General features: G+C 46.0%; 1 protein-coding gene across 3 annotated transcripts in view; it reads right to left on the bottom strand.

Annotated features, from left to right (window-relative positions):
• TBC1D24 (TBC1 domain family member 24) overlaps positions 1-23,688 on the bottom strand; it is a 52,400-nt gene that overhangs the window by 6,881 nt on the left and 21,831 nt on the right. For 2 of the 3 annotated variants that reach the window (XM_006263218.4, XM_014597468.3), the window contains exons 2-7: positions 15,999-17,033; positions 13,540-13,557; positions 8,353-8,511; positions 2,967-3,030; positions 1,085-1,180; positions 188-422 (exon numbers count right to left, since the gene is read on the bottom strand). In XM_006263218.4, coding sequence (XP_006263280.4) covers positions 188-422; positions 1,085-1,180; positions 2,967-3,030; positions 8,353-8,511; positions 13,540-13,557; positions 15,999-17,033 — 1,607 coding nt within the window. The remainder of the gene's footprint in view (positions 1-187; positions 423-1,084; positions 1,181-2,966; positions 3,031-8,352; positions 8,512-13,539; positions 13,558-15,998; positions 17,034-23,688) is intronic. The other variant, XM_059716815.1, reaches the window with a different exon arrangement.

Raw genomic sequence — 23,688 nt, 5'->3', positions numbered from 1 at the left:
AAAAACATTCAGTTCAAAAATGCAATTTCTGGATGGAAATTTGGAAGACCAGGATTTTTCAGCCACTTTTCTCATTATAGCTACAGTAATACTGAGTGACCATAAAGCTAGAAACAGCTTGAGCCACCATCTACTGTGAACATTAGGGAGGCATGGCAGGATGTCTGTACAAATCCCATAGACTTACCTATGATGATACACTCGGTGCTGCCAGCCATAAACATAGAAGCCGTTTTGGAAGGCAAGTTGAAGTGCCGAGCAGCTAGGAAGGGGGAAAGGCGATCTGATGGGTCTAAGGGGACAGAACTGAAGGATGTGGCATTGGAAGCCTGTGTGGAATGACTCCCTCGTTCAGAACCAGCCATTGCCAGCTCCGGGTGCTTGATTATCACCCACTCATAGCGTTCCACTTCTGGCTGCAACTGTGCAAGAGAAGAGAAAAGAGTTACTTGGTGGAAGCCCACTGCTCTAAAAGCTCTGACCACAAGCCAGTCTTCGAGCCCTTCAAGCACCCCCAACAGCATGTCATGGCAAGGGAGTTGGACAATATCCTTGAGTGTAACTGATAGGAATGGTGCCAGATAGGCTTTTGCTTTGTAGAGGGTTGAATAGGGAAACTAGGCTATATGAGATAGTTCTTGAATTATCTTACTATTTGTGTGTTAGTGTTGGGATGACAATGTATCTGTGATGGTCCATAACAAATGCAAAGCAAGGATTTACGAGTGGTATCTTTTATTGGACCAACCCATATAGCTGGGAGGTACAGGCTCCTTACTATATAATTAGTTCAATAAAAGGTATGACCTACAAAGTATAAGAGGCAAGGATTTTTATGACGTGTCTACACCTAGCCTCCTGAGAAAATATTCTGCACTTAGGAGACAGGGTCTCAGCCCAAATTTGAAAAAGAAATCTCCCACAGCCTTTCAAAATGGGCCTCAATGACTAAGGCCACAAGGGCATGCACTGGATCAGAAGCCTGTCCACCCACCAATTCCAGTCCAGGTGCAAAATAGTGCTAGTAAATAGCTGTTAAAGTTTGGTCACTATCATTCAATACTGAGTGGCAGTAACTACTTACCCTGAACACAAAGCACTCTCCAGTCCCGAAAAAACTCAGTTTGTTTCCTCCACGCCGGCGCTCGCTCCAGTCTGTTGACAAATATGCTCCACAGACCTAAAAACATACAGTAAGGTCAGTGGGCTTTTCATCAGTTCTTATAGGAAAAGGGTATTTTAAACCATTGATTCCAACAGGCTTCAAAGCCCATACCCAATGGTTTCACACAGTTCAAAATTGAAAGTCTCTAGAGCAGGAGAACACAAAATATTTAGACAAACTAGCTTCTGAATTCTGAAGTGTTCATACTACAGGTATGCAAGGGGCCATAAGTGCCACAGACAGAAATATCCTAGACATAGCTACTGGCAAGAAAAAGTTATGAAAACCAAAACACTGCTTCCTTGTTTTTGTGTCTCCCCTAAAATCAAGGGCACCAACTCAAATTATAACATGAGCACCACTATGTAGCACCTGTCAACAAGTGATAGAGAGCTGTGAGATTTTTTGCTGCCTTCTACTACGTTGTGCACACTAGCAAAAAGTTTCCCACAGCTGAGCTGAAGACAACTGTATTTATTAGTATAGTCCAGGAAAGAAGGTTCCATATTTCTTAAAAAAAAACCCAGTCAAAACATGGGTTCAGAAGTTTCTCTTTGGTTATGCTAGCAGATAAACCTTCTACAGCACTGGGAGAACAGCTCCTGGCACCAACAAGTAATTTTGCTGATTAAATGTACACAGAAAGCAAAATAAAGAGTACTCATATCCATCCCTAAATCTGCTCTGTAAAAGAAGCAGAGTGTAGAAGCCAGCAAAATATTTTTTTCAGTATTTTAAAATGTACTTAACAAGAGATGATGGCATCCTCTCAGGTAACTGATGTTTCTCCTCCTCTTTCCATCCTGTCTTACATCTAAGGAGGGGGGGAAGGGGGGGGCAGAAAATGGACCAGCAGCAGCTGTGAACTTTGACTTAATAGTACTCTATAGGTCAAGAAGAGAATGATACTTGATCAAGGCAGATGTACTCTCCCTTTTCCGTTAATATAATGGAAATCACATCGGCTACTAATCTAGCTGATATGGTTCTAGCTTTAGGAACAATAGATCAAATTCTGCTTTTATTTGCATGCATGAAAACTCAGTGAAACTGAATACCATGACTTACAATGTGGCTGCAAATTGGTAACAAAGCAGGAGGTTGTCAGCCACAGTGCCACAAGTCTGTGTAACCACCCTGCAGAGACATGAGCAGAGGCAGGAGCCTACAGACTGGATGGGTAGGTGAACACTGTAAACAAATTTTTAAGAGCTGTGAAGTATGTGACCCACTCTGTCTCCAAATGACTTCTGCTTCTGTGCAACAGTGCAGTTTAGAGCTCCATGACATTTCGTTAAGGTTTTGACACAACCATGAGATCAGCAGTCTGATTTTTTAATATGAAATCTAATACTTCCCATCCTTTTGAGAACTGCAGGATATCCTTAAGCAAAATAGTTTCTATGAAGTATAAACATCCAGGTCAGTACAATCCTACAGCCTCTCACTGGTTTTCATCATTACAAACAGAATGCTTACATGAAAATGTAGTCACCAGAATTCTGTGTGGAACCACCTGCAGTCCTGTACCACTACTACCATCACATTAGGATTACAAGAGAAGGGATGCCAGCCTTGAACAAAGGTTCTAGGGTTTATCCTTGTACAAGGTTTACAGGAGATATCCCATGATAAGTGAAGAGCACATTAGATATCTGAGTTTGAAGCATATGCCCTTATGAAATGCATTTGTAAGCTGTCTCCTCCTCTTCATTATAAACCACTGTCCAAGGCAGAATGGGTTTTAGATAACCAAGTGACACAGCATAACACCCTTTTAGTTACCTTTCATTCCACTCACCTCTTTGGCTGTCGTCTTGATTAGGAGAAGAGTTGGCTCATGTCCCTCAATGTGAGAATAAAACCTGTTATACATATATAAAAAAAGATGGCTCCTTAGTTAACTAGGCCCCTAAGATACTAGTTTGTTAATTCCACATGCAGCCTTTGTTGCTACACCCACTATTTCTCCTAACTCAAGATTGCTTTTTAGTACAGAAGAACAATGGCTGGAGCAGAATACCTATTGCAAATGTCTCCAACAGTACAATTCAAATGAGAGCAGAGATTCCTAATGAAGATTAGAGGCCTGATTTGCTACTGCTTAGCACCTGGCATGGACATTTATCCTTGTGTAAAATGGATGCAAGACACTACCAAGTAACAACAGTGGCAGTCTCTACTCGCTTCACACGAAGTGAAACAAAGGAAAATTGAGCCCGTTGTTGATCCCAGAATGCTGTCTCTTATGAGGCTTATTCCCCACCCCTCACTCACCTATGCTTCTGAGACACTCCAGGATGTTCTCACATCTTCTGGAGTGCCATTCAGCCCTGAACCCATCTCTGCGGTCTTCTGCTTGACCACTGAGAAGAGACTGAGATGCTCTTCAGGTCATCTTCCTGACCAGTGGTGCCTCAGCTTTATCTGCCTCATCTAGGAACTGACAACTCTTGGCAGAGATTTTGCCAGCTGGAAGAATTACACCCTTTTCAGGTCATATGCTCAAAAATGATAGATTTTGTCCTTCTTTGGAAAAGGCCTGCCTGTATGGTCAAATGCTCCAAAATCTATGGCCAAACACTCTGAAATCACACTTACCACTGACAATATTGTTATTGTATTTACTTGATTAGAAGAGGATTCCTTCCACCCCACATTTAACATGGGGGGGAAAAGCCCCTTACCTTACAATTGAGCACAAGGTGGCGGGTAGGGGGGAAGCTGCTGCAGCTCTGGCCCTGGGGCCATTTTGTATTCCATATATACAATAGTAAGTTATTTTTTATAACAAAAATATTTATTATAGAAACAAGAGCAAACAAGAAATCCATAGCTATATCTTGCAATATAGGCAGGTACAAGAATGAACAAAGAAAAAGAAATATAATCTGATTTTACCCTGCATCATACACCTTTTACTCAGTGCAACAGGCCAGAAAGCAGCTCCTGCCTCATATCTTCCCTGCAACTTCTCATCAGCCAAAATACCCAGCTTGCTCGAGGAGGGACCAAAACACTATGCGCCCAGGAAACTTCAGAACAAAACACTTGCTCTCATAGCAAGTCTTAAGTTTCTTATCTGGCCATTTACTTACATCATTCATTGAATTCCTAGGGAGCTCATACTTCTATACAACTTCCTGCTTTCCAAGGGGGGCATTTTTTACCAGACCAGGAGTCTTTTTTATGACAAATTATTATCCAATTATTACGATCATGAGAATATCCACATCCTTTCAGATATATCCCAAGTATACCATCTCTCACTTAAATGTCCTTCCGTGCATAGCTTGAATAGCCAGGTGTTCTCACTACAGGTCTCTTAAAATATAAATTCATCATTGTCTGGAAGAGCCTGGCTCAAGCACCTCAGACCATATCTGCAGGTGAACTTGGGTTCACAAGAGCTTGTGCTTCATGTGTTATAACCAGGGACCCTGGTTTTCTCTATTACAAAATCCCAAATTCTCTGAATAAAAAGCCCCAAATCCATGTTTTTCCATGATTAAAATGAAAGAGAGAGAGAGGAACGGAGGGAGGGGCAGACAGACAGATCATTTGAACACAATGTTTTATTGATATATTTACAACTAGCCAATTGCCCATCAACAACGTGGGGGGGAGCCCTGTGGGCCCACCCCCCTCTCCCCAACCTGTTCCCCCCTTACCTCCTGCTGCTTGGGGTCTGGGCCTATTCCCCATCCCTCCAACGCGCAGCAGTGGGGGGAGGGGAGAAGTGGGACAGGGCCTGAGGGCGGGGAGAAGCCAGGCTGCCATGGCAGGGGGGAGCAGCGGGCCTGGGCCGACCCGACCCAGCGGCAGCGGAGGGCTCGGGGCCGACATGGGGGAGGGGGTGGGGGGGAGGATTCAGCCTGGCCTCCTCCCCCCCTGCATTGGACCCGCTCCTCCCCCCCACTTCTGGGTCATCCCTGCAGGCCCTGACAATGGAAGGGGGGAGGGGAGGGTTGGGCTGAAGCCAGCGCCAGTGGCCCTGCCCCACCCCTGCGGCTTCTTGACCCCGCTCCCCCCCCCATGCTGCCGTCACATCCAAGGAGCAAGGGGGGGGGAAGCTCCTTGGAGGTGAGCCCCTCCCCCCCAATTATCACCACCTGCATGGAAAATCAGAGCTCCCCCTGCCCCCTTTGCTCATCAGGACAGGTCCAGCTGTGGCTGTCCCCCCCGCCTCCACTTTGTGGCACTGAACTGCCCTGATATGCTGCTGCCCCTCACTCCCGATCCAGTCCCCCACTCCCCAGCCCTGCCGGTGCCCCTCACTCTTGACCCAGTCCCCCACCCTCCAAGCCCTGCTGGAACCCCTTGCTCCTGACCCACTGCCCCCCCATCCCGAGGCCCTGGCCTCCCTGTGCATGGGGAAGGGGGAGTGCATGTGATGCAGGGGGGTGTGGGCACAGGTGATGCATGGCGGGGGGGGGGGTGGCATGTGCCTCCCCATATATCTGAGCCCACAGTAGGGCGCAGGACTGCAGCCTGGTCTGACTGGCACTGGGCTGGAGCTGCCTTCACAGCCCAACAGGCAGGACCCCATGTAGAAGGGAGTGCTGTGCCACCATAGCTGTCAAGGGGAGGTGCCATGGCAGCGGTGCGGAGCTGTGCCCACTTGCTGCTGCCATGGCAGGGGGCACCTGGTGGGCAGGGGGCACCTCACCTTGGTGGCCCTGGTGAAAGCAGCAGCACTGAGCTTCCCCGCCCCACTCTACCCTTCTGCTCCAGGTCCTACCTGCTGGGCTACAGAGGCAGCTCCTGCCCAGTGTTGGTTAGGCCAGGCTGCACCCCGTGCCCTGCTGTGGGTGCAGAAATCTGGCAGGGGGTGACAGCCCCCCACATCCTACCTCATGCATTGCTTCTGTCTCCTCCACAGACTCCATGGGAAATGGAAAACCCAGATCCCTGGTTATTACTAACTCAGTCTCTACAGATGCAGTTCTACCCTGACTTCTGACTAACATAGCTAACTATCTCTCTATTCAACTGGCCATTAAACCTACTCATGTCAGATGCTTATTCTCTGCAATTACTTCTCTTAAGTTTGAATAGGTGATGAAGGCTTAAGTTAACTGTTTCCCTACTAAACAGCTTTGATCAAAATATAAAAAGGTATAAAATTACATTAATATCAAAGAGCAAAATTCATACAGAAAATGTAAGTCTAAGCACAATTTGACACTGCCTATACGCAAACTACATATGACATAGTAAAACCAATTCAAGAAAACATGCACGATAGTCCACGAACTTGTCAAAGTATTGTGGGTTCATGATAGTTCCATCCAGTTTTTGAGAACATGGACCCTGCTTTTGGGGGGAAGCAATGGAGCCATCTACCTCCATCTTGTCTACCCTCCAAGAATTCTTTCAATGTATGTGTTGTCAGGAAGGTAACTACCACCGCTGAATGCAAGCCCCGTTTCACTCCCTGGCTGGGTGGCACATATGTGGCCTGCACACGGTGGCTGCCACCAGACTGCTGCTGCCACGCCCTGCGCCACCTGCCCACAAAGCCATTCAGATGGCCATGGGATGGTAGCGCAGGGTGCAGTGGCAGAGTTGCAGTGGCAGCCTCCATGTGCGAACCTCCTGTCAGGCCGGCCGGCTGGCATGTGTGTGGCCCACAGTGTGACCCATGCCCTCACCCGCCAGCCCTGCTCCTGGGAGTGGGCACTGGGGCACACTCCCCCCCTTCTTGATCTACTTCCCCAGCACCTTCTCTTTCTCCCACCCTGCCCCGCCCCTTCCACCCACACACACTTACCTGCTGGGGTAGGTGTCAGTGTCTGTGGATCTGGAGGGCTGTTGCGAGGGGCATCAGGAGGGCTGCTGAGACTGTGAGGGGAATTGCGGGGTACCAGCAGCACTGGGAGAAGATGTGGGTGGGCCTTTAATTTTTATCATGGATTTTGGGTTTTTAATCAGAGAATTTGCAATTTTTAATCAGAGAAAACCAGGATCCCTGGTCATCACACTCTGTCTGATGATGAATTGCTCCAGGAAATGCTGAAGAACACTGAAGGGCAAGTCTTGCTAGTACGATTCATCCTCTGCACTGGACCCACTATTTGTTTCTCTCAGTGATGAGCTTGCACTTAATAGCTCCCATTCTTACATCATATTTGTCACTCTTGCAAACAACGTAGTTGTTATCCTTGGCTCTGCACCTTTTACTTGATGTTATTATTGTAAAAGATCTTTTTGCCTTGGGGACATAGCTAAATTGTAGCATATTTTGACCAATAGAAAACGTTGACCAGTTCTAACCTGTAGCATTTTAATACACTTTTAAGGGTAAAGGGAACTACACAGGAAGCCACTGTGAAAACTTTTTTATGCTGCAACTAGTTTTGAAACTACACATTTGGATTTTAAAATCCACAACAGTTTCCTTCTGACACTAACCTCTTACTGCTAGCAAATTCCTGACAGTCTCACCCTGGCTCTTAAAATACTTTTTCAGATGATTACCCTTTGTCTTCCTCCCTTCAAAAAAATAGCCAATCCATTTGCTGGTATTGTGTGAAAGGTGAAGCTTTCGGAGATCCAGGATTAGTGTTGCTCCAAGGGAACTGGCAGATTGCTACCAAAGCTATTAAGAAGTCGAGCCTCAGTTTACTCTTTAGATAGACCTCAACCCTTCTTCCCATTAATGGTTGCCCTACTATGCAAACTGTGCAGGAATTCATTTTGGCACCTGTTCACATGACAGGAAGGGGGAGAACTAAACCTTTTACTAACTTTTCCACTTTTTTCAGGTCACCAACTTACAGGAAATTTACTGCTGAAAGAAACCTCAGCCTCCTTGACACTCCAACAATTTTGCAAGGGCTGTTTGCATAATCAAATAAGCAAAAAAACAGCAATTAAAAAAAAATCCTATCAAAACTTGACATGATGCAACAAATACAGCTGTAATTCCTTTGACTAACAATGTAAATGGTGGTAGGGGAACTAGCACACTTCCATAGTGTGGATACAACCTTATGTGGCAATTTGGAAAGCTACCTTTTGGTAACAGCTGGGCAACTTCCTTGGCATATGCAATTTCTCACTCCCATAATACATTGTAGCTGCACTTTTTTTGCTTTCGGGAAGACTTCTGCATCCAATTAGCATTTGCAGTTGTTTGTTTTTACTTGTACAACAGAAACAAATTCAGGGAAAGAAGAAGTTACCTGTTCAGGCTGCAACCATGCTCCAAAGTGGTGAAAAGCAAAAGGGGCTGACAAAGTGCAAAGCGCTCTGGGATCCATGACCAGATATCTCTCATTTCTTTCACACTGACTATTTCAGACTTGAAGTTCTCGGCATGAACTGCCAAGTGCACATTTTGCCTGTGAACAAGTTGAGGGGTTAGAGTTACTGGGCAAGCCCCACACAACGGAGACAGCAGAACATGAGAACAAAACCTGCCTGGCACTTCTGTGTGGCACATGCTCTGTTCCCCAGAACTCCAGCCCATGGTTTGCTGGAGGGGTGCACTACCCAAAGTTGGTAGAAACCTTGACCGTTAAGGGTTTGGTTTTGCTAGAAAGAACCCCACAGAAATGCCTCCACCACGCTATCAGGGTCTGGCACTGCATGTGCAGAGGAGAGATAAGCAACAAGGCAGTGGGAAGAAGTTACTTAAAATGTGACAGCCTAAAAGTTGTATCTGCTTTTTAAAATGGCCCCACACTGATGCTCTAGCATTAGAGTACAAAAAAAATAAATAAAGGAGAGATGTACCCAAATGGGGTGAACAGAGCAAGTCCAGTCTGATATGCTGACTAATGCTTCGTTCTTAAGCACTGCTTGTATTTATGGAATTAGAGAATTCCTGCAAGTGTCCCAGCCACATTATACTTACAGCGATTACAAGTCTTGCAATTTTATCCCGAGTCTCCTGATACTTGCCATTTTCTAAAAGTTCCAGTTCCTGGAGTCATGCAAATACTAAGAACTTCTGTTTTCATTTTAAATACACATTTATAGGCCTCACTGCTGTAGAAAAAGCTTGAATATATCAACTAGGCACATACAAAATGCTCAAGAAACAAAGGGCAAATAAGACTTCCACTTTTGTTGTTGTTGTTGAAAACCAATATAGTAGGAAGGGGTAACTCACAGGAGGAAGGGTAACTCATTATTTTTGTGCTCTTGGACTAGAAACACTTGAATTAATAAATTCAAACTAATTTTATTAACCTGGGATACATAAACCAATCCACCCAATCCCATGATGGGTGAAAAATAAATAAGTGTTATTGCATCCATGTTCCTAGTGAAAAGCCAGTTATAAGTACAAGTGCCACAGCTTAGTATGTCATGCTAAAAATACACAATGGCTTAAATCAAGTGTTAAACTACTAGACAGCAATTAGCTGGGCGAAGCTTTGGAGAATCTACTCTGCATGCCATAAAGGTGTTGGGGGCAGAGTGGTCCCAAACATTTGCTAGGCCTTATGATATTTTAATTTACACTCATTTTTGGTTCTTTTCTTTCCCTCACAGCATGCAGAGAGACCCCTCACAAATAATGCACTGGATATATTAGTGTAGTTAGGAGCTCCCCATACAGTAAGCATTGTCACATCACTTTATGAAGATTCCCGCTTGAGAGTCCCAAATATTCAGCCATGCACTCGCATCAATTCTTAAAGCGCTGTGTGCTAGAAGAGACCAGGAGCTGTCTACAGCTGGCAAATTTTCCAATAGTGAGTACAGCACCTCTAAGCTGCCTAGGGTCAGAACTCCTAATGGGAAGGCTGTTTTATTTTAGGGACAGGTCAAGATTTACAACTCACTAACTTTCTCATATGATTGCGTATGGGCTAACTGCATTACAGCCTAGATACTCAATTACAAAGATGCCTTGTCTGGACAGCCTCATTAACGAATGCAGTCATTAACAAATTTTATTCTAGCTAGGCCTCTGTGAATTAGGGAAGTAGTCCTATTTTATAGATTGGAAGCTGAGAAACAGGGAAGATTGACTTGTCCAAGGTTACAGAGAAAAATCTGTGCTAGGGCTAGAAACTAAATCCAGGTCTCTGGAATTTCAGTCTAGTTCCTGCCCACTAAAATCTCTTTCCTATTTCACCTTGTCACTCATTTAAAACAGTAGCACCATGCAAGAAAACTGGGTAATCGCTTTTTATCTGTTCATGGGAAAGATCACTGCTCAGAGTATCTTGAACTTCATAAAACATGTCACATTTAGGGAAATCTTACAAGGCTGTCAATTAGTTTGCCATGGTAGAATCTGGGTGGAAAATGGTAAATAAACCTAAAGTTAATAAGAAACATCATTAGGGCATTATGTAAAGATACCTACAAAACCTCTAATAAGCATGTAGAGCTCAGTTTCTCTATTTCCTCAAGGATTGTGAATATTAAAGTGCATACTGCTATCTCCTTTATTCCTTTGCCTGGTTATCCTGAACTGCTCTGGATAAATGACTCCTATCTATCCACACTCCAGTTTGACCTTGTGTGTCACTAGCATTCTTATAGAATTCTTACTCTTAGCAATCGTCCTAAAGTTTAGTGCTTCTATACACTCTGCAATCACCCAACCTCTCCCTCATGTAGAGCTCACATTCTAAAGGGAAAAAAATCATTCAGATCTTGGAATACTTGGACACTTGGCAGTTACCTTTAACAGATTTCCATTTAATGAATAAGGCACTGAATAACTTGGATCAGCAAAGATGAATTAGAAGCTGTTCAGATAAAAGAATGCTAATTGGAAATGATCAGATGGAAGACTAGAAGAGCTGTTTGCGTTTTAGTATTGAAAAGAGTTGTTTTTACTCTTTACTCGAATAGGGCAGGTGCTTTTCAAAGTGAAAGCAAAATTAACAACTTGGGCAGGCTGCACAGATGGCTCTGATATACCTTGCTGAAAATTAATTCTATATGGCTAATTCTGAGCCGCATGGTATTTCATTAATAGAAGCCACTCATTGTCATCTAGACATTTTTTTTTTTTAGGAATCTCTGGGTAAATGGCTGCTGCCTAAGAACACAAGGGACTGGACTTAATGGTGCAGAAGACCCCTTCTAATTCTATGTGCAAAGACTCAAAAGTTTGGAAAAAATCCATGGAATATGGATTATCTATGCCATTTTAATGGCTGCTGGTTGAAATCGGCACTGGATGAGCTGTGTCCATTTAGTGATTGAAGCTTTTCACTCTTCATTAAGGTTCCCCACCCCCCTCCACACTTCACAGAAATTTACTGGAATTTCCACTATTGAACATTTCAGTCTAGTGCATATTAAAAATAAAAACCAAACCAAACCTCATTCACATTGTCTTCTCTAGAAGGAAATGAACCCTCCCTACTATATCATGTATGTAGCAAATTAAATAAATATTTACACTTCGCAATATTTTTTCTATGATATTGGGGATTTGTGCTCACTTAGAGATTCAAGGGACCGAGAAGGAGATCTGGCTAACTTAAATGTAATATATCATTATCCGCAACCAGCACAGGCATACTTTATATGTATTCCAAGGCAATTAATGGAAGGGATGTTCCAAAATTAAGTGAAATTAGATCACTTTCTCCATTTCTTGTTTTGGATTGGTAGTCCCAGGATTTTTGCAAATTATTAAACTCATGACATTTTAAACTCTTTCAGTACCTGGACAGAGGGTAAGCAACAATGAGATCCTGTGCCTCAAAATCACATATAGCCTTATACACCAGGAACTCAAACCCTGACTGTGTGAGACAGAAGGGTGGAGAAGATGCCTTATGTCAACTTGTGCAATTCTCAGGGCAGGATAAAGGTTTTGTTTTGCTTCTGGAAGACTTGCATCTGGTGTACATCAAAACATATATTCTTCCTATGAAAACTGACTCACTAGAATAAGGACCTGACTGGTTGCTGGATGTTCCAGCCCCAGTACTCTGTATAACATCTTTGAGTTTTCATGGGGTTCTTTAAGCAGTGGTTTCATTTAAGGTATGAGGAAATTAATTCTGATTTTGATTTTATATATTAGTCCAGGGGTGCTCAGCCTCCTGCCTGTGGACCATCACATCTGGCCCGTTGGGCTCCTTACAGGTCCAGAAATTTGGCAGTGGGGGAACAGTGGCCATTAAAATGGCCACCCTCCCCCCACCAAATCCTCAAACCCCATTCCCTGCACAGCCAGTTGGAACCAAGTGATGTCCTCTTCCTCAGTGGGGCCAGGCCACTTCCCCTGCCTCCTTCTCAATTGGGACTGGGCCCCACACTCTCCCTCTCCTCAGGGCCAGGGCACGTTCTTTTGCACTGCAGAGCTGTATTGGGGCTGGGGCTGGCTTGCCCTCCCCCATGCAACCATATAGTGGCTGCTGTGCCTGTGCCACACTGGGAGCACCAGCTGGCCTGTGGACAGGCTGGGTGCTGCCAATTAGACTTTCTGGACAAAAAGGTTGGACACCACTGCATCAGTCCATCTATTTGTCTCTTCCACTTTCTGAAGTTAGCTCAGGACACCTGTAGAGGTAACCATGGGAGCCTCTGGAAGACACTGCAAATTAGAATTATATACATTTGTGTCTCTGAAAGGTCCTAAATGCTTACAAGATGATATTTCTTTTCTTCCCTATTATCTTTGTACCTCAGGGAAAACCACCCACTCTTGTGCTTCTCAGGCCAAGAAAGCCTCAGTGACTGACTTCATTAACCAGTGGCCAAGAAGCTATCACAGCCACATGGAGAGAAAGACAGAATATTAATTTTTTTGGACCAATATTTCTATTTAAACATTTTGGAGATGACAATGCCTGATACAAATATCAGTAAATCATATTTAAAAATGTTGTCCCAGTTAGATATTATATAGCTGTGGTTAATCCTTTAAGCATGGCTGCCCAGGTTTTACCTTACACAGTGATAAACTTGACTTTATCCTGGTATGAACATGCTAATTATGTGTACTGTATTGATGCCCAGGAAATCCTGTTACTGGCCAAGACTCAGACATGGCTGGTAAAGTACACAGAAAGAACTACGAATATGTCTGAGATATTTTCTACCATGGTATCTTTTTTTTCTCCCAATGTAGAGACGGCTAAAAATCCAACCAACAACACTTGCAGTTCCAGCCCAGACACTAATATTTCCTTAATTCAAGAATGAAGTTTGAGAAACCTGTGTGACACTGCAAATATGGTATTTCAGGAGGCCAATCCCATGAACCCTCATTTTAACAACTTCCCGGGTGCTCTGTACTAACTAAATTAAAGGAACTAATTATGTTGCAATCAGCACTGGCACAATTGCCCCAGCACTAGCAGGGTGGACAGTCTTTAAAGACTCAGCCAAGCAAAGATGGAAGTAGTAAGCAAAGCCCAAAAATTCAAGGCTTTTTAACCTACCTTTTAGGAGCTGTAACACTGCAGACAGGAGGGGTGCAGTGGTTATGGAATTGACAGAAGGAGAACATATGAGGAGAAAGACAAAAAAAGACAGGAAAAGAGATCAGTGATTTCCTACATCCCCAACAAAGTGAAGGAAAGGAACCTGGAGAGAAACACACACAGTGAGGTTTGACTCAAACAACCACTAAGAAAAAAAAGAGAAAAAGAAAAAGACAGGTTAACATTTCTTGTTTGGCATCACTTTTCTTTTCCTATGCTCAACTCTATTTCTTTCTTGTTATCTGCCAGATCTACCCATTTTGTGACACACTTGCCTTCTCATGCAGGCCAAACAGGACTGAATAAGAGGGCCCAGAGTCTGTCAAACACTAAGGGAGTGCACTTTTGTGGCACCTGCCTTTGCCTGCATAAACGTTGTGGGTCAAATCTACTTTCATAGTAGAACTCCAAGGGAGATCACTCTAGTGTGATTCAGTAAGTAGCACATAAAGGAAAAAAGCTCTTTATTAGTCGGCAATTCTGCTGGGTCCTTTAAGATGGTGATAAATGCACTTTGAGGGACTCTAAAGCAGCCCTGTTGTTATTCTGCAAGAGTGCTCCCTACAAGACATTTCTGAACCAGCAGCAGCTTCTATTTTCTTTATTCCTTTACACTCAGCTCTCTTGATGAAGAGCATACACAGAGGACGTTTTACCTCTTCTGGCCTTCTATTTAGAAAAAAGCAAGTTATATATCCAGACTGTCATGTAAGTCAGCACTTCCGGTTCTGTGCACTGAAAGCAATGGTCTGGAGGCTACTGTTACCACTGCAACTTTCATGCCTGCAGTTTCTGACTAATACTCCCAATGGACAGAGACCTTGAAAGGGATACTCAGATTGTCTGCCGAAGGCAGGTACTGACTTTTTATGGTGGTCTGATAGAACAAGAAACATCAACATATCAAGGCCTGCAGGGCACAATGCAGGCAGGGTGTAAACATAATATCAGATTCCAGGAATAAGCAGCTAGAAAGGAACAACCGCTTTAGAGATGAGCAGTTGTGGATAAGAGCAGCACGTCAGGCTGATGTTATTTTGTAGGCCAAGATATGACTCAGTACTTGTTTCAGTAACTGCAAATATGGGTGCTTCAGGCCTACTTTTACCGTAGCTCAGTGTTTTGCATAACTAGCTTTAAAGAGATAAAAGTACATTAGTTATGGATACCTCCTGATCCTTCAGATTTAGAGAAAATGAATGGAAGATCATCTTTGGGTCTCTTGGTTCCAGATAATATACTCCTGAATTTGCAAGAGTGAGAAGGCCAGAAGGGATAGTCAAGTCCCTGAAGACTTCAGAGGTTTAAATTCCAAAAGACAGCATCCGAAAGAGATTTGCTTCACTTACAGAGCTGATCTTGGGAGTGTTGCTGTGACTGCAGAATTCCTGCATTTGCTTATCTAAATATACTTGTATTTAATACATCACTTATTTCCTCCAATGTCCTAGCTTGTTTTAGTGAGATACATACATCAGATACTGATATTGCTACCATAGGTAGAGCTGCAACGCCAGTCCTAGGAGTTCTTTATTGTATCTACTATGAATGTCCTGGGGGCTCTGCTCTGAGCATATTAATGCTCTGTTAAGAGTGTTTGCCTCCATTGCAACATAGTGATGTCCAATACTGAAAACCGCAAACATAACGCATTTGTTGTTTAATATAAAAATGAAGTCACTGGTGCAAAAATTAATTTTCACACTTGCTTAGGTGCTACCCGTCCCCATATACCTCTATTTTCCAATTTCTGCTTCTACTTCACCAAGATGTCTTCCAGTTTAAAGCCAGGAAAAATTACTCCTGTGATGTGACACTTGTATTGAACATCTAGCTGTACTAAATAGTTGGAAATTCACTGCTGTTTAAGCAAAAGGTGATATACTAATTTATTTCCATAGTCCTGATATTTAGAATATTTTTCCTGTTACAACTTCAGTAATGTTTAGATTAGTGGGTCTCAACCTCTTCAGACTTGAGGCACCCCTAACTGGACTTAAGGCACCCCTCCATAACTAGTGAATTGTATAATTTATCCCAGTTGGGTGGCTTTCACTACAGCATCTACCTCCTTGCAGAGGGGTCATGTAGTTGAGGTGGGGGATTGGCCAGGCCAGGACAAGCCTGAACCTGCGCTTATCTCCTTACCTCAAAACACCCTTCCAAGGATCTGGTGGCAACCTAGCTGAGAATCATTGGCTTAGTTCAGCAGCCAGGTTATTCAGAATAATAAATTGCTAGAGTGAAAATACTATGATGTGTTACTAGACCCTTTCACCCTCTTAACCAACTACGGCTGACCCCTCAGAGATAGAAAAGCTCACCAACACTACTTCTTTGGAGTTTAGTGGGTAGGACTAATAGTAATTCTAAAGGTAACTCCAAGCTAGAGTAAATATAGTATCTAGAGGCCTTACCTCTTCTGTTTGACTGTGATGCCTTTTTGCTGCAAGGCCTTCTCGTTGGCCATCTGTAGAAGCTGGATCTCCTTCCTGGAAAAAAGTCGTATGGCAAAGGCTTTCTCCAGGAGCTTCTCAGGAGACACTGACTTGGCAATGTCCCTCACAAAAGTGCGAATGTCCTGTTGAATATTGTCTGACTCCATAGGTTGCCCAGCTCTTACTTTATGAAAGAATTTGAGAAGGGCCAGTGCAACCCGGTACAGCACCTTGTAGCCCTCCACCAGAAATACATCAAAGACCCGAGCAATATATACCATGGGCAGTTCTCCAAAGAGCCACCGTTGCCAGTCAGAGTATACTTCTAGCACATCCTCAGATACTGCTACCATTAGCTTGTGTGCTGCCTGACAATACTTGTTAACCAAGTCACCAAAGGTCATGCAGGAGGACTCGAAAGCCAGGAAAGTCTGATCAATGAGGCGTTTGGAGGGATCATTGCAAGCAAGGATGCGACACACCTTCTCAAAACACTCTGCCTCATCCTGGCTGTAGTGGAGGAGCAGAGCAACCACAGAAGGCAGTGCTGGGCAGAATGATATGTCAGGGAATTGATTACCAATGCAGGAAATTATCTTCCTGACAGCCACAATGCCCTCAGCATTCAAGCAGTAAGTGGGAACCAGGTTATTATCCACAAACTCTGGCAGTGGGAGGGTGCCACTATTACGTTTGCCAACTATCTTCACAACAATGTCACGGTACACATTTGCATCTGGTGTCACTGTGCGACATGGAATGTCACGAATGAGTTTGTGGTATACTTTGGCTCGCAAAGAGTGGTTCTTGGACCAGTAGCCCTGTCGGGCCAGCTGTTTCAGCTCCTGGAATTCTGTGCAAGTTAACTCCTTTGGGTCCTGGTTCTGGATGCTGGCATCCATCTTGTCCCAATCCACAAAGCGGCTGTACTCATCCATGCCTGCACAAATTGTTCTTACAGAAGGACAGGGAGATAAAGACTTTACTGGGCCTTTCATGGATGCATACTTTTTCCTACAAGGGGAAAAAAAAAAAGAGGAAGAACATTTAGAGATTTGTTGTAAGCCCCCTTAGGAGCAGACATTCAATTTGGCCTGCATTGGCAAGAAACTCCTTCCTGCCATGAATGAGTTCAGATGAAATTTCAATTCTGTTCCCACAGCACACAGTGTTTATCGTGTCAATCGACATTTAACTAGCATGGCAGAAGACAGCCCAAATGTAAATTCTGAACACATTTAAAAGTGTGGAAGAGTTCCCTACAATAATTATTCTGGCAACAGACATCTCTGCACATTTGCATACGCTCAAATTATGATTGTGTTAGCTTGTGATAAAGAGCATGTTAACATCCTATATATTCAAAGATAGCTACTGTAAGCTTTGCTCAAAATGCAGCATTCTCTTCATGAAAAATGTGTACCATCTGGACTATAAGCATCCAGTGTAATGCACTGGCCTTGTGAGTTCATGGGCTTGTGTGCAGTTCTGTCACTGAATCATTGCCTAGGGCTGTCCCACAGAGAGAGACCTGCTACCATTAATATCAGAAAATCTCTCCTAAAAAAAAAATGCAAGCCTCTCTTATGTGCAAGAGCTGAAAGGCCAGGGTTTTTAACCCCCAGGAGACTGTGCATACATTCATGATTTTTACTGAATCCAAAGGCACATCTGCCACCTTAGAAACTGTTCAGAGGCATGCACTTTTGTAGACAACACCTTCCTTTGTCAGATGCTACCAACTGCATCTAGATGAAGGTCCATCTCCACTGCAGGCAAGGTGCGACTGCAGCACTGGTATGTGTACACATGCTAATTTTAAATTTAGCTAGCTAGCATGGGCATCCACAATAGTGAGAGCATGGCAACACAGGCTGCAGTGCATGTCAGCCACTTGAATATGAACCCAGTGACTCAAGTTAGTACCATCAATGCTAAAATTAATGCTGCTGCATCTTCACTCTTATTTGCATCTGTGTTAGCTAAATTTAAGTCAGCAGGTACAGATCTACATGAGGTGCAAATCACACTTTTGACTGCAGTACAGATATACTCCAAGGCAAAGGGGTTTATCACATTCAAGTGGCCCTCCCCACCCTCTGGATTAGGTACAGCAGGAGCATTATATGACAGTAAAGATTATTTTGTGCGTTCTAAAAAAACCAATGAGTCGCATGCCGACTAACCAGAGAGCATTCCAAAGTTAACCATTTACAGACACGTTCTCTTTTGACAATAGTGGACATAAAAAACCATTCTGAAACTTTTAAGTTATATATTCTATATTAGGTTGTCAAATGATTAAAACATTTGATTGTGATTAGTTGCACAATTAAAAAAATTAGTTGCAATTAATCATGATTTTAATTGCACAGCTAAAAACTCAAAATTATGTGCAGAAAAAACACAAAATAATACAAAATTATGCAGGTACTTTGTATGGCGGGGGGTGGTGTGGGGTGACTGGTGTGTGGGGGAGGGATTTGTGAAGGTGTGCGGGCTGTGGGTGCATGTGTGGGGTTTGGAGCCTGGGGAGAGGGGATGCCTGCAGGGGGGTCTGGAGCCCCGGAAGGGGAAAACCCTGGATACTGTGGCAGGATGCCCAATCTGAGTGGGGTCTCCGTGGAGCTGCCTGACTCACGGAATGCCCCCTGCCCAAGCATGGCTCCAGCGGCAGGGGGTTCAACCTATTCTTGTCTGAGCAGCAGCGGCTGCAGGCAGCCCAGACCGGGGGCAGTTACTCCGGCCCTGGCCCCAGCCCCGACCCAGATTTCCCTGTTTATTTGCTTAGCGGGTCTCAGGCAGTCCTGACCTGTCCCGGGCCTGAGGTTACCAGGCAGCTCTGCTGCAGCCCAGCGTTGCCTTCCCCGAACCCCTGGCACTGCCAGCCCTGCTGCTCAGGGCCGTGGATGAGGGTGGTTGGGTGTCCCCCCCCCCGTCTTCCTACTGCAGCCACCTGGAGCCCACGTCCCACCAGGACCTGCACAGAGCCACTGCTGTGGGGCTGCCTGGCACCCTCAGGCCCCATGGCTCAGGCTTGGGGCAGGCTGGGACCACCTGGGAGCTCTGGCATGAGCCACCTCCAGGCATGCGGGTCCCCATGTATCCCAGGTCTGGGCCCCCAGGGAGCGGTGGTGATGGTGGCCCCATGGAGGCAGGTGGTACCAGCGGGTGGAAGCAGGATTCCCACAGAGCCACCTCCTGCAGCCCTCTAAGCATGCACCGCATGCCCAGTTCCAGCCCACTGCCGCCACCACTGCTGAGCCAGGCAGAGTGGCTGCTCTCCTTCCTGTGCTACCTGGGCTCCCGCCAGGACTGGTGGCTGTGCAGGTCCCGGCGGTAGCCCAAGAGGCATGTGGACAAGAGTGGCGGTGGCGCTGGGTATGGCTCAGGCTCCAGTGACGCTGGGCTATAGGCTGGGCATGTAGTGTGTGGCTCCACGGGAATCCTACCCCTGCCTGCTGGCAGCGGCGGCCTCTGTGGGGGCATAGGGCCACTGTCACCACCACTCCCTGGGGGCCCAGACTGGGGATGCGTGGGTGGGTATGCTCCCCCCCTCCCCCAACTTCCTGCTGCAGCTGCGCAGAGCCTGCACTCAGGCTGTTCCACGGCTCCTCTGCACTGCCACCACTGTCCTGCAGGGCAGCCTGGAGACAGTGGTGATGACAGTGGGGCAGGGCAGCCCAGGCTCCAAAACCACATATGCAATTAACATGTTAAAAATAATAATGCGTTAACTGGTTCTTGCATTAACTGTGCACATTAATGGTAAGTAATTGACAGCCCTACTGTATATACAGAGTTGTTTTCTTCCTGCTTTGCTTCAGTTAGGAGGAAAACACAAACCTTTGTCTATCGAAGGCAAAATAAATTCATAAATATACCACCAGAGTTAGGATAGTGGTAACTCTGATCCAGATAGTGCTAGACAGTAGTTGAATATTAAATCAGTGTATTTTGAAAACAGATGCATCAAATTTTAAAAATAAATGAGTTACATTTGAAAATAAGGCAAGCACAAGTTAAACCTACTTTGAAAGCTGCCTAGAAAATAAATGAGGGGAACATCAATTCTTGGTTTAGAATATCTGCTTCCATTTTTTTGTAATGTGCAGACTTGAGAGGTAGGAGGAAGAACAGCACAGAACAGCACCTCTACCATGCTGATGCCTGAGGCCATGATAAGAGATCTGCAGACGGTGTTGCTCCCCTCCCCTTCCTTGTCTATGCAGAATTTAACAAGGGCACTTGACTCAATGGGCTGGGGTTTTAATTAGGAACTTGACACCGCGCGTGCTTGGGGGGGGGGGGGGGGAAGGCAGCGCTTTAATTACAGTGGCTCTGAGAGCCACTCTAAAGCACCACAGTGGCTCATGTATGAGTACCCCTGCGTGTCAAAATGGTGGTGGGGGTGCTTGAACTAAAACTCATTCGATGAGTTTTAGTTCAAGTACCCTCACTGCCATTTTGAAACACACGGACACTTATACACAAGATGTGGGAGGCTGCCAGAGTGCAGCAATTGCTATGCCCCAGCAGACTCTGTTAATCAAGTCTGCTCCAACACTATAATTACAGAGCATTGGAGCAGCCTACACGCTTGTGTACAAGCACAGTGGAAACTGTTGAGGGTTGATGGCAGTCTGCTGGCCACAAAGGGTGCGAAACCACTGGTGTATGCCCACTTTCTGTGCTGAATCCCATCCTCCTATTTCTGAAACCAAATGTTCAGAATGCAACTGAAGGGTGTGACCTCTTGTTCCCACGTCAATTCTGAAAGACGGATTTCTTATAATGCATTTGTTTGCAGTTAATATTAGAAGGTTGTCCTGAGGTTCTGCTTTGGGGTTTCCGCAGTGTGCACAAGGAGGACTATACAGAATATTGGTCCACTGAAGATCCCATTTTATAAATGAGGAAATGTTTACATCCAAATTTAGGGACACTCCACATTTTCCTATTACCTTCCATCTGAAGAACCCAGAGACGTCTAAATACTGACCAATTCTCCTCAAAGCATCCCTCCTCCTACTGGAGGGAAGTACAATTCCCTCTTACTGCAAGTAGAGGTGCACCGATACATTAGTCCCTTATCAGATTGGCACAGATATTGGGCAAATTGAAAGTACTGGAAATCAGCTTTTGTTGCCTGATGTGGCTGATAATGTGGCCGGTAAACGTCCCGTGCATGCGCACAGCCGCATCATGCAAAGGGCCAGGAGTGCAGCTCAGCAGCTTGGAGACCAGCATCTGGCTGGTTAAGTCTGGTGTGGGGGAAGGAGTTGGGGGAGGGAAAAAGCGTGGGGGTGGGGGAGGAGCAGACTGAAGGCCGCAAGTGGCTCATCCAGGGGGTGCAGGGGAGGGAAGGTGGCTCCCACCCTGCAAGGGCATGCCCTCCTGGGGTGTATGCAGGGCGGGAGCTGCCACACCCCCTGGATGAGCCACAGCTCTGTCCTGTGCCCTGCCCCAACCCTACTCCCTCCCTCACCACGGGGGCCTCAATCTGCTTTGCCCCCCCACACTCCTTCCCCCACTTCAGACTTACCAGCCCAACGCTGGTCTTCAAGCTGCCCAGCTGCATATCAGAACCAGATCAGTATCAGCCAACATGGCTTCTTAAAAATCAGCCATTGGTATTGGTCCAAAAAATCTCTTTCAGTGCAGCACTAACTGCAACCCAGGGACAGATAGGTGAAGCACTATGCTTGTGACATGAATGCTGCATGCCCCCAGAGGCTGGGGGGGGGGGAGGGGGCGGCACTGAGAGCTCCCACAGGTGGCAGCACTGGGGTTGAGACAAGTGGGAAGCTACTGCAGGCAGCTGTAGCACTGTCAGTGGCAGGGGGTGGTGGTGAGCAGTGCCCAGTGGTCAGCGAATACCCACAGACACCATGCTGGCAGCATTCAGCAGTGATCATAGACCCCCTGCAGACGCAGGTGTTAGTGGCAGGGGGGGTGGGAGTGGCAAATGGCAACCGCCCACAGGCGCCACCAACAGGGTTGGTAGCGCCTTTTCGCAGAGGGTGCACTACCATGCTCAAGGGGTGCAAATGTACCCGTGTGCACCCCTGATGCATCGCCAATAGTCTTTAGTGTCTACAATGCAGCAATTCCCATGCTTCATTTTGCTGGAATCTCTCCTCTACAATGGAGTTTCTCTCTGGTGTCATTCTTTGAAATCTGTTGCCACTAATGTTGTGGTAGTGCCAGGAGGCCATTTATGTCAGTGCCCCATCATGCTAAGCATTACGTAAAATGTACAGAATTTAAGGCTTGGCCATTTTTGTCCCTGTTTGCTGTTTTTTTCTCTGCACCTTGTCCTTCATTTTCTCTCTGTTGCCAGGCTCACCAAAGCCCTGAGCCATATGTCAATGAAGTCAGTAGAAAATACTCACGGATGTCAAATGGCTTCAGAACAGGGCTCAAAAGACTACACATAGCTCAGCATGGATACATCTACTAGTGTGCATACAGGCCTGGCTGCACATGTCAGAAGGCCAATCCTTTAAAAGCAGAGAGGGGAAGGAAAACCAGGACCAGACTATTATCTGAGCCTGACTTTCAGGAGCAACTACACTTAAGTCCTGTGTTAAAGTAGAGAAAGACTACCAACATGCTGTCTGGTATTTCACTGGCAGATGGGGAAACAATGCTACTACTGGAGGAATGAGGAAAGCTAAGAGCTCACCTACATGGAACTGCAGGAAATTTAAGACAAATTGACTAAAGGCATGGTATTAGTGTGTGACAAAGGTCATTAGATAACCATGTAGATGCTTTCATTTGACAATAAAGCAATCACAAGGGCCCTTTAGCTTTACAAGTAAGAAACGGCTATGTAAAGCTAAATTATATTCTGAGGTGTAAATTAGGGGTGCACCGATAGAGATTTTTTGGGCCGATACCTACCGATGGCCGAGTTTTAAGGATCTGTATTGGCTGATACCGATCCGATTCCAATATGCAGCTGGGCAGCTTGGAGACCAGTGTTGGGCTGGTAAGTCTGGTGTGGGGGAAGGGGCATGGGGGAGCAGTTGAGGCCCCCACGGTGAGGGAGGGAGGCAGGGGCAGGCGCTGCACAGCTGGTGTGGGGCGTGGGACAGAGCCGTGAGCGGCTCACCTGGGGGCAGCAGGGGGCTTCTGCCCTGCATGCACCCTGGGAGTGCATGGGGGGCGTGTGCCCCTGGATCTCCATAGGGCAAGGCAGGGCAGGGCGGGACGGGATGCCACTGTGGGGTGGGGCAGTGACAGGCTCTTCCTGGCAGGGCTGGGCTGGACTATGCTGTGCTTGGGGTGGGTGGAGGTGCTGGGAGGGTGCTATGGTTGGGGCTGCACCCACCACAAAATTCGGTGTAGGCCCCCCTCCATAGGCCTCTCCCAGCACCACTGCTGTGCACCTTGCATGCAGCACAGCCTGGCCCAACCCCCGCCAGGAAGAGCCTGGCACAACCCCTGGCCTTAGCCTGCAGCGGCAGCCTGCCCCGCCCCACCCTGCACAGATCTAGGGGCACACTGCCCCCATGTCCTTGCACAGCAGCAGGAACACTCCCCCCGGCTCCGATGAGCTGCTCATGGCTCTATCCTGCATCTGCTCTGCCCTACCCTGCCCCAGCCCCACTCCCTCCCTCACCCTGGGGGCCTAGATCTGTCCCCCCACACCCCTTTCCTC

This window comes from Alligator mississippiensis, chromosome 13 (genome assembly GCF_030867095.1).
Source record: "Alligator mississippiensis isolate rAllMis1 chromosome 13, rAllMis1, whole genome shotgun sequence".
NCBI classification, from domain to species: Eukaryota; Metazoa; Chordata; order Crocodylia; family Alligatoridae; genus Alligator; species Alligator mississippiensis.
The sequence above is the reverse complement of the archived record's forward strand: the minus strand, read 5'-3'. Positions and strand labels throughout refer to the sequence as shown.